Source organism: Crassostrea angulata, chromosome 10 (assembly GCF_025612915.1).
Source record: "Crassostrea angulata isolate pt1a10 chromosome 10, ASM2561291v2, whole genome shotgun sequence".
In the NCBI taxonomy this organism is placed as follows: Eukaryota; Metazoa; Mollusca; class Bivalvia; order Ostreida; family Ostreidae; genus Magallana; species Magallana angulata.
This window is the reverse complement of record NC_069120.1, coordinates 40,050,225-40,066,388: the sequence shown is the minus strand read 5'-3', so window position 1 is coordinate 40,066,388 and position 16,164 is coordinate 40,050,225. Positions and strand designations below refer to the sequence as shown.

The window sequence follows — 16,164 nt, the reverse complement described above, 5'->3', positions numbered from 1 at the left end:
GCATGAGTAGATATTCCCAGAATCCCCTACTATGGAGTCGAGCATGCGTATTCCAGTGAAAAGGACTAACGTAGTTGCTAGCGCTCGAGAGCGCTAGCAAAAAATATTGCGAGTCAATGATCCATCAATTACGCTATATATACATGTAATCTGAGAGCAAGTTCAATATAAAATGATAATGGGGCGACCAACGTGTTAAACATCTAGAATACACTTCAGATATATGAATCTTTTAGAATCTATAAGAAGATGGCGGAGGTATTCAAGCAGGGTTTGAAGTCGGTTGTTATACATGATTTAACTACATGTAGTAGTGACTATCTTAGAATTCATTATAAAGATAGTTTTATAACAATTCACAAAGCATGCATAAACCAATACCCTTGACAACTAAAATTATCCTTCTGACATTCAAAATCTCTTTGGTTTTTGTGAAAATAACATCGTCAACAAAAAAATTAACGATAAAAGCAACAATGTTCAAATATATCGTCTGACTTTTTGCCTGTTATGACATATACGTACCATACCAAGCAAGGTGATGGTATATGGAAATTAGTGTTGATTACCGGTACATTATGGTATGGCCATGATTTATCTATATTTTGCAGAAATAGGATTAATTTTATGCACACGACATAATGTAACAGGTGTAGTAGCGAGCGTGACTCACCGTCAGGCGACAGACAATGCTTATGGCGTCATTCCAGATTAATTTTAATTATGTTTTCTTTATACTTATTCTTAATATTTACAAAAAAGGCTGTTAGTTATACTAGATAAGGTTTTTCATGAGTATTGATTTATGTAACAGCGCGGAGCATTGCAAGTTCTTTATATATATGATATTTCATTATGTTAAGATTAATTAATTTCTTATCATTACATCCGGAGTAAATAAGAAATACATCATAACAGATCCCGAAAGAAGAAGAGAAACTTTAACCCTTACCTCTTAAAAAAAAGAGAGAAAACATACACTTAGGAAAACAATGCACAACAAGATTGTTCACTGATTTATTGCAATTTCTGAAACCATAATGTAACACTTTGTAATTAATCATAGATATCATATCATTGTTATTCCTCATCCTCAGGTGATTTTAATGACAGAAAATAATCAAAATTGATGATTAATCTTATTTCCAAAACAAAATGGAAAAAAAATTCTGAATTCAAAGGAATGTATTGCGTAATTATTACACACAGAACCTTAATTAGCGTATTAACAACAAGGTAGGTCCTCTTTAATTAATGTGGTTGATTAGAATATTTTCCGAACAATAAAAAATCAAACCCTTAAAACCTTTTTATGAAAGAAAAAAAAGAGAAATACCAAGTAGGTTTTTCTAACATTCAAAAAACGACACTAAATCTAATTTATTCCTATGAACAAATACAATGTTTTGAACCGTAATATGGACATGAACAAATTCAAACTTTTTATGTAAACTATATTGCAGCGACAGCTTGAGCTACTTTGACGCTCATGAATCTGGAAAGTATTTAAAAACTCATTAAAGATCAATGTCTACAAAAACACACTTTTCAATTTTCACAGGAGGAAGGAGGTTCTTCTAGGAAGGCTCGAACACTTGCCATCGTATCGTAGTCTTCGAGACCAGCGTCTGGTGCACGAGCCCCAGAGACTTTCGTTGAGTGTTTCAGCATGTCATATGTCGAATTTCTTGGAGCCGAGACTTCAGGAAGACCACTAATTCTCACCCTGTTTCTAATCACGTTCCGTCGTTCAGAGTCCTTCTTTCTTAATTTCAAAGACTTTTTTGGGCGAGTAGATTTCGTTATTGGTGCCGAGACACAGGATTTCAATTTGATGTGAGCTTGTCTGTCATCTCCTTCAGTTCTCGTTTTCATACTTTTCGTTTTATGTTGCTTGTATCCATTGTCCCACACTTTTTCATATATCAAGTTATTTCTGTTAGGAAGGTCAGTTGTATTTTGAGAGAACGACACCTTTTTACTTAAATTCAGCTTACATGTTTCCGTAGGTCTCTCTAATTCATGATAAACATTATTAATCACATCAGGCATGCCCAAATCGCCATCAATATTCGTAGAATCATTTACTCCTTCCTTCTCCAGTCCATGATATATAACTGTGCTTAACCCAGTGTCTACATTTTCAACTTCATAGTACAAGTCACCTACATCATTGTCTGCTTTAACTCCGTTGGCCTTGTTACTTTTATCTTGTTCAAAATCATTCAGATTTTTCTCCAAAAGAAAATACTGTCCATCTGCCGTTTCATTGTCTGCTCTGTTAGCCTCGCTAAGTAATTCATCCGATAAACTACCGCTAGAGCTTTGATTCCCATCTTTGATGTCGCTATACTCACCCTCAATTTCATTATATTTATTCTCATTAAATGGTCTTGCACCGTGAAATTCTGAAGTTAATTCTCTTTCCGGAAGTGATAAACGAGGCCTGTTCTCCATTGGGTCCGCAGCCATTTCCTGTTCCGGTATTGTTAAATACAGTTCTTCTCTTGAGCTTGTGGCGTTTTCACGATTTGTGTTCCTTTCAAGCATGCTTCGGAAGTCCGTGTAATTGTTGGGAGTGCTTTCCACAGGTATATTGGCTTTTCGTTTTTTGAGTCTATTGTAGAGCAAAATAAAGAAAGCAATAAAATATTTAAGTATTTTATGAATATTTTCGAATACAATCATTTCGATTCTAGCAAAGATTTATAAACAAATATATGATTACGATTTGATTTTGTTGTTGTTATATTAAAACTGAAAGATGAACCTGGACACATTGATTCTTTCTATTTATTCATAGAAAAAGGATTGTTAAAGAAATACACCGGGTAACAAACACCATAAGTTTTAATTTAACGCTGTACTGTTTAAAAGACATTTGAATGGTTACATAACTGTATAATTAATGTGAATGCCAGCACCCGAGGCCAGAAAAACACAACAAAATGCACGCGATAAAGATCATCGATATCCTAAGATAAAACTCAGACAGGCCGACAGTTCGCTGTCATGAAATGCATAAACCTGTCCCGAAATACAATGACACGAGCCGACTTTGAATCTGTTTAAGCGTTTATCCGATTATTTTCCAATCAGGGTCGACAAGACGTTCGTTGAACTTTTGTAACCATATTAAGGGGGGATTTTCTAGAGACATGCTGGTAAAGTGATCGGCCAAGGGTGTGAATCTTCTCCGTCTCATGTAAAGAAAGAACAGACTTCTATGACTGTGTTTTACATTGACTGCAGTTACATGTTATAGGTCATGAGAGAGAGAGAGAGAGAGATTCCATCAAAGAAAGATTACTCGATATAATAGCTATGTTGATTTCATCAAAAACTGATGTCAAAAGTATCAGAAATGCTTAAAATATTTGCCATGGAAGGGGTTAAATGTACATGTATGACATTGATAAAAAAATGTCTCAAATGTCTCAGTAACTAAGATTTAACTTCGACCGAACAAAAAGAATCTACATATATATTAACAGCTTATTAAATCGCATAAACATAGAATGAAGACAAAATGCAATTTGTTTTTTGTTTACCTAAAGACGTAATGTTATTGCTTGTAATAATGCTTATCTGGTATTGATTTCCGGTCATGTATCATCTTAAACTCGGACTCGGTCAATGCGTCATAAAAAACAGTATCAGTTGACATATAATATATCGGGCTGTTAAAAGAACAACTGATCAATTACATGTAAGTGAATATATTATATTATATATTTGATTCACGGTAGAAGTAAACATTGTACTTACTTTAAGGACCAGACAATGGTAATGATTATGACCACCAATAGTACGAAGGATAATACTCCTAGGACGATGTACCATACAGTGGTCCCAAGGAACTGCTCGGCATCTTCTGAGAGTAAAACAAAATGCACTTAGAAATGTATAACTTGTATTCTTTTTCACAAAAGACAATGTATCCCGTTAAAATCTTGTTTCTTCTTTGTTTGTTGAAAAAGGTAATTCAAATTATATATTTTGCTTGGAATAATGCCTTGGGTAGAGCAAAATTTAGATTGATTGCTGCTGTTTCTCCAGTTTTCATCACATTAAACATGACAGCACATGAACTCTTAAAGTGATTGAATCCTGCAATCAAACGACTAAGATTTTTAACAAGTTATTTCAAAATACCTATGCATACAGCTTAACTCAAAAGGGAATACTTATGCTTCTTTCTACACAATGGACCAATAAGCACATACGTTTTGAGTTAAAATTGTAACTCACAGATAAAAATTTGACCAGGTACAAATACATGTACTTTGAATTATTGATTCAAGATTTTTGATTACCTATTCCCAAATTTGTGATTTTATGGTTGGTTTTAGTTGCATTATTATTTCCAGATTGCGCTGTTACTGTAGACGATGTAGTCGCATCATGAGTGACATCAACACCATTGGGCTCACACAAAACCCTCAGTTGATCCGTACAAGAACGTAGTACTGTGGTCATTGTTCCATTGATGTTTATTTTCCCAGCAACACAAGAAACATCCCTAGACAAGGGCAATTCTAAGAAAAGAATATTAATCAATAAGCTAGTGACAGCAAAATGATTTATCAAATATTCAAATAATATACAGCGACATTAAAATGCAGCTTTAAAGTAAAAAGCAACGATTCATTGCAAATCCTTTTAGTACCCCTGAACACATTGTCTTCTCATTTAAAAAGACTTAGTGTTTTTTCATGTTTCATATAATTTACATGTACATCATCTGTAACAGTTATATTCTTACCAGAACCAAACTTCACTTGATGTCTTCGAAAAAGTCCGACCCAGTATTTATCGCCTACAATGGGTGTAGCTAGAGACTGTTTGGCGAGAAGGAAATTAACGAACTCTAGAATACCAACGGCTGTCTGGTAGCTGCTTAGAACTGCATTTTGCCAAGAGTCCACGGGTAGAGTGTACACAAACAGATGATGGATCTGTGGAAACCCCAATACTGGATAACAAACAGATTTAAAGAGGTTATGAAGAATATATTGGTTATGCTATAATAATAGTACAATGCATACTCATTTTGATAAGCTGTTAAGAATATATTGCAGCCTTTTTAACAGATTTCTAACAGACATACATCTAAAAAACAGAACTATCTGATTCAAATTTTATAAAAGATCCCGACATTACAGATATGTTACATTTATGATTTATATACCTGTCCGATATATGTACCCCAATTCCTTATTGTCACAAGGTAAAACAACACCTTGATTGAACAGGTGGAACTGGGCCCCGGTGTAGTTGTATTCTCCCCTGTAACCGGATGCCAGGCATTCTCCAACACCGGAAAACTGATCAGGAACTAAACAATCAATGTTTGCTCAATTAGATTGATCTAATAACTTAGTATAAAAATAGTTTTTCGAATTTTTTTTCATGAAAAGTATCGTTAATTATGTCATTATATATATATAACAAGTTCAAAAACAACAACAACAACAAAATCAAGTAAGGAAATTTTAAACTAAACATATAAATGACTAATTTTATACAATATATCATTCGTATTCATTATTGAAAATGATCAATTCTGTTAAACTTAAGAACTACTTTTCATTTGTTGTTTATTTTGTCGTTAAATACCGTTTTAAGGCTAATTCAGGAAGAATTCACTAGCGAGCATTGATGTTTTCTTACCCGTCTGGTACACGATGGCCTCCCCTGGTCCGCCACAGAAGTCCTGTCCCGAGCCTGAACACCTCTGGGGTAGACATCTCCCAATGTTAGAAAGGGTGAAACTGTCTCCATAGCAGATACACCTATCATTCTGTAGAATTGTTGGTAACTCAAAAGTGTGATTTTTTTTTTCATAAAGCAAATTCTTAGTAGTTACTCTCTTGATTTGTGGGCAAATTGTAATCTTATTTTCACATGAGGTAAACAATTAGTGATATAGAGGTATAATGATAATAATACGCCCCTATAAATGTTTCAAGGAGTAGCCGGGTGTTAATTTCTCATCTGACGCAGCACCAAATATTCACTTTGGATTACTGTTTTTCCTTTTTTGTCCTTGGAAGAAAGTTTTCTAAACAGCGTGAACACACAAGATCTCAATCTCGTTTACGGTGCTATAGCAATTGACATTACATGGTAAAATATAGGCTCTACTTACGGTCGTTATCTCTAGGATTTTATTATTTTAAAAAATTAAGCCTATTATATTATTTAAGGGTGTATAAGTCAAAAATTAAATGTCAGATAAATAGGAAACCACTGTGACGGCAAACCAAATAATAAAGTAGAAAATAATCTAGCAATAGTTCATTCTCTAATCTGAGAAAGTGTATTTAAAATCTATGCTGTCAAACGCCCTTTTCCTCATTTTCATATTAGAATTAATTAGAGTCCAAAGAAGTAACTCATTTTAAAATATGTTTTGTCTAATTTTTTAATAAGTCTGAACCCTACTCTTTAAACCCAAACCAGTCGCCTGTAATACAAGGACCCCAAGTTTCAGGGGTAATGACTTTCTTTTCGTCCGTTTAAGTACATAATGGCATAGACATTTCGTATTTCTATTATAAACGGTACAAATTTGGGAGGCACAACGATGTCTTTTTCTACTTACAGTCAACCCAAAGTAGGTGGACCCCGCGCAGTACTCGAGGCATGACTTGACATCGTGGATCTTCAACGCCGTGTTATTCACACCAGATGCTGACACGACTGTTGTAACTTTATAACAACCTAAAAGAGTGATGCCTTACTATATCAAGGACTGAATAAATACCTTACACTAAATAATGGTACAGATTTCGTGCTTCAACATATTTTACAACGGTATGTTATCCATCTTGCTATATTCTACTAAAATGTATGAATGAGTTTTGTTTATTTCTTTAAATATATAAAGTTTATTTTCAATTTATTTGTCAGACATTTTACCAAGAATTTTTGTCCATTTGGTGTATTCTGCATATGCTCCAATCCAGAACGCTTCGTTACTAGTAGAATTGACAATCACTTTGTCATTGGTGACATTAAAAGTGGTTTTGGACCCAAAAGGAATGCATTGTTCTTTGGCCCGTGTCCATGGGGTTGCCAATTGGCTGTAGCTTGCATTGATATCTGTTAATCACAGTTTTCAACTCACTGTATCTGCAGTTCGCGTATTTACATGATATGTTCATCAACTTTATAATACATGTAACAACGCTAACAACTCTAGCAGTCATCCTCAATAGAATTGTTTTCATTTACAGATTTTGACACATGGAATCAAAATATGGATGGGAACAGAAAAGTTTCACACCGCAATAGAATTTCAAACTTACCTTTCCCTTCACAGACTTTGGTAACTGGAATGAATATGTACATGAAAAGAACAGAAACTTTTAGAAGCATTTTACATCCCGAGTTGAATCATTGACATATACAACCACACACAAACCTCCCCACTACAAGGAAAAATCGACATCCTTGTCCAATGTAACGCATCCTTCGTAAACGGACGCTAGAACGTCTCAGTCAAAACTTACTGAAAATTGCGACATATTTCTTAAGAGGATAATCATCATTAAGAAACGTACTATGCATCATAGGATTATGATTATTGTTATTTAGAAACGTCAAAATGTTCTTGCAATTATGAATGTGATCATTTCGATGAGCAATGGTATTTTATTTTTGCTCAGAATGTAAAAAGTGCAAGAAATGATAAAATAAATATTAGTAAAAAATTATGATAAAATCAAGTGGTTCTTAACCATTTCATAATAAATGTTAAAATGGTTTTCATCCGTAGTATTTTTAAAAAAAAATGTTTAGAACTTAATTGATGTTAAAAAAAAACAGTACAATTTCTCATTCAAGAATTATAAATCATCAAATTGTATTACACAAAATAATCAAAAGTTTAATAACTTCTAAACACTAAGAAAAGTTTACAACATGACAAAAATATACAGCAACCACACTACACCAATAATTTACTATAAGAAAAAAATTGTTGATATAAAATAAATATTACAAATTAGGAATGAATATGTAATACGTAACATAACACAGATAATGAAATATATATTACGTTACAAAATGTATTTAATGATATTTGTTCGTTTTTTCCTCTTCAAAAGAATTATATTTTTAATGCTTTCAAATCAAAATATTGGCACCATTTAAAAAAAAGTTGTTCCCTACAATATAAACGCTGTGTCCGGGGAGGTAAAGCTAAACAATTTTATTAAAGTAACATGATACTTTTAGTAACGTACCATGGTTGTCTCTTTATACATACATATATATATATATATATATATATATATATATATATATATATATATATATATATATATATATATATATATGGATTTTTACGAAATGCATCTTAAGCGGGTACATAAATACCATCTTGACACTGGCATAATTATCGGGCACAGTGTTTCTTATTCTTTTTTGGACTGTCAAAATGATTTTGGGGTCTGGCTCCTACCACCAACCATACTCCACATCTTATAAAATAATGACACGCCCCTATAAATGTTTCAAGGAGTAGCCGGGTGTTAGTTTTTCATATGACGCAGCACGAAATATCCATTTTGGATTACTGTTCTTTCATTTTTTCTCCTTGGAAGAGAGTTTTCTAGGCAGCGTGAACACACAAGATCTCAATCTCATTTATGGTGCTATAGCAATTGACATTACATGGTAAAATATAGGCCCTACTTTCGGTCGTTATCTTTAGGATTTTATTATTTTAAAAAATTAAGCCTATAATTAAGCCAATAATTTACTATAAGAAAAAAATTGTTGATATAAAATAAATATTACAAATTAGGAATGAATATGTAATACGTAACATAACACAGATAATGAAATATATATTACGTTACAAAATGTATTTAATGATATTTGTTCGTTTTTTCCTCTTCAAAAGAATTATATTTTTAATGCTTTCAAATCAAAATATTGGCACAATTTGAAAAAAAGTTGTTCCCTACAATATAAACGCTGTGTCCGGGGAGGTAAAGCTAAACAATTTTATTAAAGTAACATGATACTTTTAGTAACGTACCATTTCAATATTATTTCTTTTTCATTTTTATTTCATTTTAAACATAATTTACTTGTCAATACATAAATGAGGACTATTGATATATATCTTTATTGCTAATACAATTTTTAGGCAATGAACCTAAATCTTTTTAGCTAAAAAACCATTACATGTATAATCTGAACTGCAGTGTTTGCCAAAACCTATAATTTAAACTGTCTTTTTGTCGCTTAAGGCCTCAGCAGCTTCATCAAAAAACAACATTAAACAAAATCTTGACATGCAAAATCATAGAATCAGCCTTTTCTAATATAAGCATAATTGGTAATTTGAGATCCATTTTAGCTTTTGCCTGAATCTTCTCCCCTAGGTACTAGCAGAATCTAGAAAAAAGGTAATCATGATCAGTTTAACAATTTTTTAAAGCTATAAAAAAGATTTCCACTCGAATAGAGTGGGTGTGCATTGCTAGGAATTTGAAAGTAAAAACTAGACTGTTGGATAAACGTTAAAAGTGTAGTCCTCCATCTAAAACTGATTTAAAAGACTTTTGACTATCACCAACAATATTTCAGAATCTTAGCAGCCAAAGGTGATAACGAGGTTACCATCGAAATCACGAATTTTTGATAACCCTTACACGTGACAGAAAGAAACCACTAAACGTTAAGTAAGGAATTACTATACTGCTTATAAGAGCAGTGGGTTTATTTAAGAACAATTTCAAACACTGAAACCCTTTTAACGACAATATTTTCAATTGTTGACGAATCTATTGATTTGAAAACAACGTCTATGGGAAAAGCGTGGAAGTACGTTTAACTTGTTATTATATATTAATAACAACATCAAATGTTCTTTTAGGTTAGCAAATTTTATTTCATATTGAAAACCAGTGATTGTAATGTATGGAACACCTATTATAAAATGAAATTTGCAACAGTGTGCATGTGATGTAATGTTAACATTTAAACATGATATCCTTTATCAAACAATATTTGATCAAGTAAATTGTTAAAGACAAAATGACTTGTTTATAAATACTACTTATCCTTTTCACGAGTTTAAGTATCTCTGTCTTTTAAAACTGGATTACAGAAATTAAAAAAAAATCATGCCGGTAACTTAAATAAATGGATATGTTGTATTTTATCACAACTCACAAATAATTTTTAGTATGTTAGCCCAGCGTATCGTTAATTTTTTTTCGTGCTATTAAGAATTTAAAACAAATATTTTAAAGCTCAAATAGGTTTTTAATCGAACGTATATATTTATTTTTTCTGTTTTAGCTTGCAAATTCTGCACTTTTAGACCCCAAAGTTTGCTGTTGGTCATAACAAAAAATGAATAACTAATAAAATATCGACAAAAGTTAGAAAAATATTTCATTTTATTTTGTGACGAAAAATGTGTGCAAGAATTTTTATCAAGATCTTTAAATGAAAGTCAAGAAATCTTGTTTACTAAAAAAATATCAAACACTTATATCAGTACTTTTTTTTTTATTTTTTTCATTTCATTTTTTTATTCATTAATTTCGAAGCATATAATCTAATATTGTTTTTCATTATTATGTTAATACATGTCCTTAACTTTTTTATAATTGCAACTTTTGGTCACTCAAATTTCTAATTTGCAACAAACAATATATTGTTTTGCCTATTTTTTCTGAATAAATCATGTAAAATAAATAAGATTTTTTGTTGCCTCCCCCCCCCCCCCCCGATATTTTATAGATCCAACAAAATAGTTGCACTGAGCCACCTTAAGAAGTTACTATAAACTTATTAGTATTATTGGCTGTAAAGTCTATTGTGTGTCAAGATATTACTCAAAATTCCTCAAATGACCATGCATGCTAAATATGATACGTTTACAGTAATTAAACATAAAACATATTGTACTCATGCAAATATATGTATCTGAACAGTGTTTTTTCTTATCCTTTGTCAATGATGCTAAATTATGATATCGTTTGTGATCAGTAAAGAAACAACCGTTCATTTATTTAAACCGTTCTCTGTGTCATCTGTCGACGTTTCAGCATAGTCACGTATACTGTCCAACGTATCATAATAACCTTGCTCGGATTTTCTTGAACTTCTGCGATTTCTTCTCGTATGGTCATATAAAGATTCGCGTTTATCAGATTCTTTAGTTTCTGTCAAAAATGGAGCAATATACCCACTAGAGTCATACACAGGTGCAGGCTGCTTTGAAGTTTCCTGTCCTTTGGAATGATCACTATTTCTTGATTTTATTTGCGGGGCAGATACTGTTGCTTTAAGAGCGGAATGACTCGATCGAGTACTACCTGTTGCTCTACGAGGCTTGCTCCGTAAACTCACTGCAGTTCTTTTCTTATTCAAGTCGACCTCAAATCCCTCTTGGACAGTTTGTAAATTTCCCTCCCGTGAATGAATAATACGCGATATTCTCGAAGGTTCATAATTTGCAGCTCTCCCGCCAACCCATTTTGACAAAGGAATTCTGTTGCTAACACGCATTGTTGCTGAACCGTGCCTATTCCCAACTGTTTCGCCTGGAGACGGATTAGGTTCTAACACATGGTACACGTTGTCATTAGATTTTTCGACATCTTCATAATCATCCTTTACTTTTTCGCTATTCTTGAGTTTTTCGAGAATATGATACTCATGTTGTGGAACCACGTCTGGAATGTTCTGTGAGGTTTTTGGTTGTGAAACAGCTGGTGTTGCTTCATCATACATTTGTATGACACTTTCGATCACATTAAAATCGGATTTTCTCCTAACTGGAAGATCAGATAATCTTGAAGCACCTATTGTCCCATTCGGTGAATCTCCAACAGGTACGCGTGGCAAACTTCTTTTCTTCTCTTTTTCTTCTTTCCTCCTTGAGCTTCGTTTTTTCTTTCTTTCAGGGAGTGAAATGGGTTCGGTATACAATGGCCGATCGGAAAGAGTTGAAATTGTATCTCCCTCTGGGAAAGCATTGTATACGTTCCCAATCTCCGTGTAAACGCCATCAGAATCTATGGTGTCAGTGTTTGAGGCATTTAGAATGGCTCTTCGTTTTTTCCTTAATGTTCTGCAAAGGAAAAAAGAAGACTGATTAATAAATATATCTTGATAATTTATTATTTTTTTTCAAATAGAATTAAAAGTTAGATTAATTAAGTTGATAAATATGAAATTCTGCACTTCAATCCTGAAATTTACATAATTACTATAATTATTATGATACACTTACAGAACTATCCAGCATACTCCAAGTATTATTAGAGCTACGAGGATGATGGCAAAAATTGCAATGATAATGAACCAATCAAAGCTCACCGATGTAACATCTGTTAAACAAAATAAAGAAAAAAGCATTATAAAAATTATATGCCATTATGTATATGTATCTTAAAAGAATTTATTACATATTTTAATCCTTTTTGTGTTGATTAATTCTTTTTTAGCCTTTTGTTTTATGCAAAAGACCCATGCCAATTGTAATTTCAACAGTTATGCGTAAATTAAAATAATGTATCATTACATTGAAAAATTAAAAATCAAATTAAAATCTACTGCACTATGGTGCAAACATTTGATTAATTTAACTATTTCAGTTCAAAATGTATGCTTGACGTTTCTCTTTAATATGTTAAAAAATATTTTTGTATAAAAAATATGTTGGGTTAATTTCTCATTGTCTTTACCAGCATTGTCTATTATATTTCCTATTGATGTTATCGTTGAGGTTGACCCAACTGTGTGAGTATTAGTAGATGATATGGACGACGACAGAGTAGTAACCTCAGTACTTTGTACTTCACAGAGAACAGGTAAACTCTCATTACAGTTGCGATATGACAGAACAAGTTGGCCAAGGATGTTTACTCTTCCGGCCACACAATGTACGTCATTTCCCGCGGGTTTAGCTAAGGAAAATTACAAATAATACAGAATTCAATATTTTTGCAGGTAGATCTTACATGTGCATTAACATGTATAAATATAATTTTAAAAAATATTCTACATATTCATGTACCTGCTCCAAACTCCATCTTGTGCCTGCGAAGATATCCAACCCAATACCGATCTCCTACTATTGGCTGATTAAGGTCCGCCAATCGAAATCGAAAAATAACAAATTCAAGCAGTCCAAACTGGTTTCCATAACTATTGTCTACAGCTTCGTACCAGGAATCAACAGGTAGAGTATACAAGCGAAAACTATGAGAAGCTGGAAATGCCAGACCTAGTTGGAAAATACCCTTATTTTGTTGAATTGTATGTCAACTTATAAAAAAAACTTACATACATGTTGTATAACATATCATAATGATGAAAGCCTTTGTACTTGACCATAATGATGTGAATGAAAGATAATTATATGAGAATCTTGGTATTTCTTACGTGTTCGATAAGTATACCCCAAGTCTGGTGTACTGCAAGGTAAAACAACAGGTGCCCGGAAGCCGTAGTAGCTTGTGCTGTCCTCGGTGAAGATCCCAGTATACATGGAAGCTAGGCATTCCTCTACACCCCCAAACTCTGTAGTGACTGTCAGGAAGAGAAAGAAAAACCACAAAGGGAAATATTATTACATGTTTAATAACAGTACAGTAAGTTAAGAAATTTTGTTTTTACATACACAACAAAAATTCCATTTCATACTGGAGCTTCCTTAATTTTAATGTACATATAAAGATAAATTAAAAATTAATGTTTTTGAAATTTATTGCCAAAGAAGTTGAAAAAGTAGGAAGGAATATGTCGATCAAACGTCAGTTATTATACAAACATACAATACATGTATATTACCTAGTTGATAATTCATTATGGATATTAGGTTGTTTGTTAAATTTTCTCCACAGAAGTCCTCATTATTTCCTGAACATCTCTGAGGATAGCATCTCCCGGTGCTTTCAGAAGGAAAAGAGTTATTGAGGCAGTAGCATCCATTGTGCTGAATAAATAGATAAGAGATGATAGTTGGTGCATAGTTAATATTTAAATTTGTTCGATATTTATGAATTCATTTTTTTGATAAACTTGAAAGTTAGTTAACACAAAAATTCAATTTTATTTACAATTGTGATCTTCTTCAAACAAGTGCATTATGTTTTTAAATCTATAAAGCGGTTGAAGAGTCTATTTTGCAATTTAAAGAATGAATCTTTCCTTTTATAATTTCACGCACTTTTGAATGAACAATGAAACACTGTTTAAGAGTATTTGTAACTATAGTACTTACACTTAGTGAAAAGTATGTCAGTCCATCACAAAACTGAAAACAATTGAATACATTAACTTGCTCCAAAGTAGCCTGTCTTTCAGTGAGGCTCGAAAGTGTTTCCCCCGTGACCCTGACACATCCTATAGTGAGAACAGTAATCGTCACATATAAACTCTCTATCAACTTTGTAACAGAAAATGTTTACATTCAAAATTTTGGGTATGAAACATTTAGACCAATAGACAACATGAAATACTTTTTTTTTATCAATGAAAGACATACACAATATCAAAACAAACCACAGGAACCTGACGTCATAAATTTTCTCATAATATTAATAAACAGTCTATACCTAGATAGAAGGTAATTATTTTTATTCATTACAAAAAAAAATGATAACGTCCTGTGCCAGTGACACAAACCTAGCATTTTTATCCACGGGGTATAGAAAGCATAGGCTGCAATCCATGATAACCGGTTAATTTCGCCGGACGACGACACGTTCACGGTAATGTCGGAAGACGTGTTTAGAGGATTCCTGGATCCCAATGGCGAACCACAAAACTGCATAGCAGATTGCCAGTCACCTTCTGATTGGGTGATATTTGCCTGGATAACTAAAACATTGAACGTAGGATCAAACACATAACCTTATTTGTCCGACATTCTGAAATCTACGTTTTTGATTGATTGAAATTCTCTCACGAAATTTGTCAAGGAAACACTAAATTATACTAATTACTTATACTGATATACTAACATCACCATTTAATATAATAAGTGACAAACTAAGTAAAGGAACATCGGACAAATGACTAACATACATTAATGTACTAACCGTTCTCATTGCAAATTCCAAATTTAATGAAACCAACGGCAACAATACACCATGAACAAATAAAAAGACGCCATTCCATTATTTACTATTCTCTTTTCTTCATTTCACAAGGATACGAAATAAGAGAATTTGGGTACAGCCGGAAGCCGTGTTTCGGTAGTGATCGGAAACGCAGTACAAATTTTAACACGATGTCCGCATTATATTATAAAGAAGAGGAAATTATTATCATCAGACAGTGATGCATATATACTTGTTGATACTACACACAGTCTGATTCGGTTTTGTTTCACTTATAATCATAGAATACGCAATATTTTTATATCATTTGTCCGTCGCTTTTATTATTTTTTTTTCAATAAAAAAAATTAAATCGAACACTGTATCGCAGATTGCCAGGTATCCTCTGATTAGCGATATCTGACCAAGTCACCAAACATTAAACACTGGATTAAAAATAACTTGTTATATAACTGTTGTCTCGTGATAACATTTTAACATTGGTTTGATTAAGAAATACATTGCAAAGGATATAAATAAACTTTATCATACTAGTATTTTCAAATATTTTGAACAAATCTATCTTTATAGGAACACTAAATTTTCTCCACATAAATACTTTTACAGTGCCCATGGCAAAATCTGATTCCGCATTTATTTGTACTTCCAATTACTGTAGGAGCACATATTTTCGTTGGGTCAAAATTTCGTTGTTTTTAAATCAAATAAAATTTCGTTGGCATTTAATTTCGTCATAACGTAATCTATTTGAATTTATTAATACTTGGGTTAAAAAATCGTAAGGGATTTAATTTCGTTGATATATCCTGTCAACGAAAATAACGAAATAAATTCTTAACGAATATTTCTGCTTCTACAGTAAAATAGAGAAACGAATGGCTTTAACCAATATTTAAGTTTCTGATACTGATCGCGAATACGCAATTTTGATCTTGAATAATATTTTTATCTCCTGATTCCAAAAAAACTATCTTTGACTCTTTAACAATGCATGGTGCAAAATTCATTTATTCATAATTTGTTTGTATTATAATCAGTAATGTGGAGTAAAAGAATGACG

The 16,164-nt window shown here is 32.4% G+C and overlaps 2 protein-coding genes across 2 annotated transcripts; both read right to left on the bottom strand.

Annotated features, from left to right (window-relative positions):
* Window positions 1-996: 996 nt before the first annotated feature.
* On the bottom strand, window positions 997-5,901 carry LOC128164540 (uncharacterized). The gene is made up of 6 exons (XM_052828448.1): window positions 5,674-5,901; window positions 5,192-5,338; window positions 4,766-4,975; window positions 4,317-4,538; window positions 3,769-3,874; window positions 997-2,617 (listed from the first exon to the last, which is right to left on the bottom strand). The coding sequence occupies exons 4-6, from the start codon at window positions 4,477-4,479 to the stop codon at window positions 1,549-1,551; spliced, it is 1,338 nt and encodes a 445-aa protein (XP_052684408.1). The 5' UTR covers window positions 4,480-4,538; window positions 4,766-4,975; window positions 5,192-5,338; window positions 5,674-5,901; the 3' UTR covers window positions 997-1,548.
* Window positions 5,902-8,782: 2,881 nt separating this feature from the next.
* LOC128168350 (uncharacterized) lies at window positions 8,783-15,234 on the bottom strand. Its single transcript, XM_052834585.1, has 9 exons — window positions 15,084-15,234; window positions 14,668-14,862; window positions 14,264-14,385; window positions 13,831-13,975; window positions 13,423-13,569; window positions 13,055-13,264; window positions 12,723-12,944; window positions 12,269-12,365; window positions 8,783-12,106 (listed from the first exon to the last, which is right to left on the bottom strand). The coding sequence occupies exons 1-9, from the start codon at window positions 15,160-15,162 to the stop codon at window positions 11,035-11,037; spliced, it is 2,289 nt and encodes a 762-aa protein (XP_052690545.1). The 5' UTR covers window positions 15,163-15,234; the 3' UTR covers window positions 8,783-11,034.
* Between the last annotated feature and the right edge of the window lie 930 nt (window positions 15,235-16,164).

Coding starts and splice junctions, on each gene's coding strand:
- LOC128164540 (XM_052828448.1), bottom strand. CDS start 4,479: ATGACCACAGTACTACGTTCTTGTACGGATCAACTGAGGGTTTTGTGT. Junction 3,875..4,316: donor AATCACAAATTTGGGAATAG/GTAATCAAAAAT, acceptor TTTTACTCTCAG/AAGATGCCGAGCAGTTCCTT. Junction 2,618..3,768: donor ACCATTGTCTGGTCCTTAAA/GTAAGTACAATG, acceptor GCTCTACAATAG/ACTCAAAAAACGAAAAGCCA.
- LOC128168350 (XM_052834585.1), bottom strand. CDS start 15,162: ATGGAATGGCGTCTTTTTATTTGTTCATGGTGTATTGTTGCCGTTGGT. Junction 14,386..14,667: donor CCCGTGGATAAAAATGCTAG/GTTTGTGTCACT, acceptor TTCTCACTATAG/GATGTGTCAGGGTCACGGGG. Junction 12,945..13,054: donor CAAGATGGAGTTTGGAGCAG/GTACATGAATAT, acceptor AATTTTCCTTAG/CTAAACCCGCGGGAAATGAC.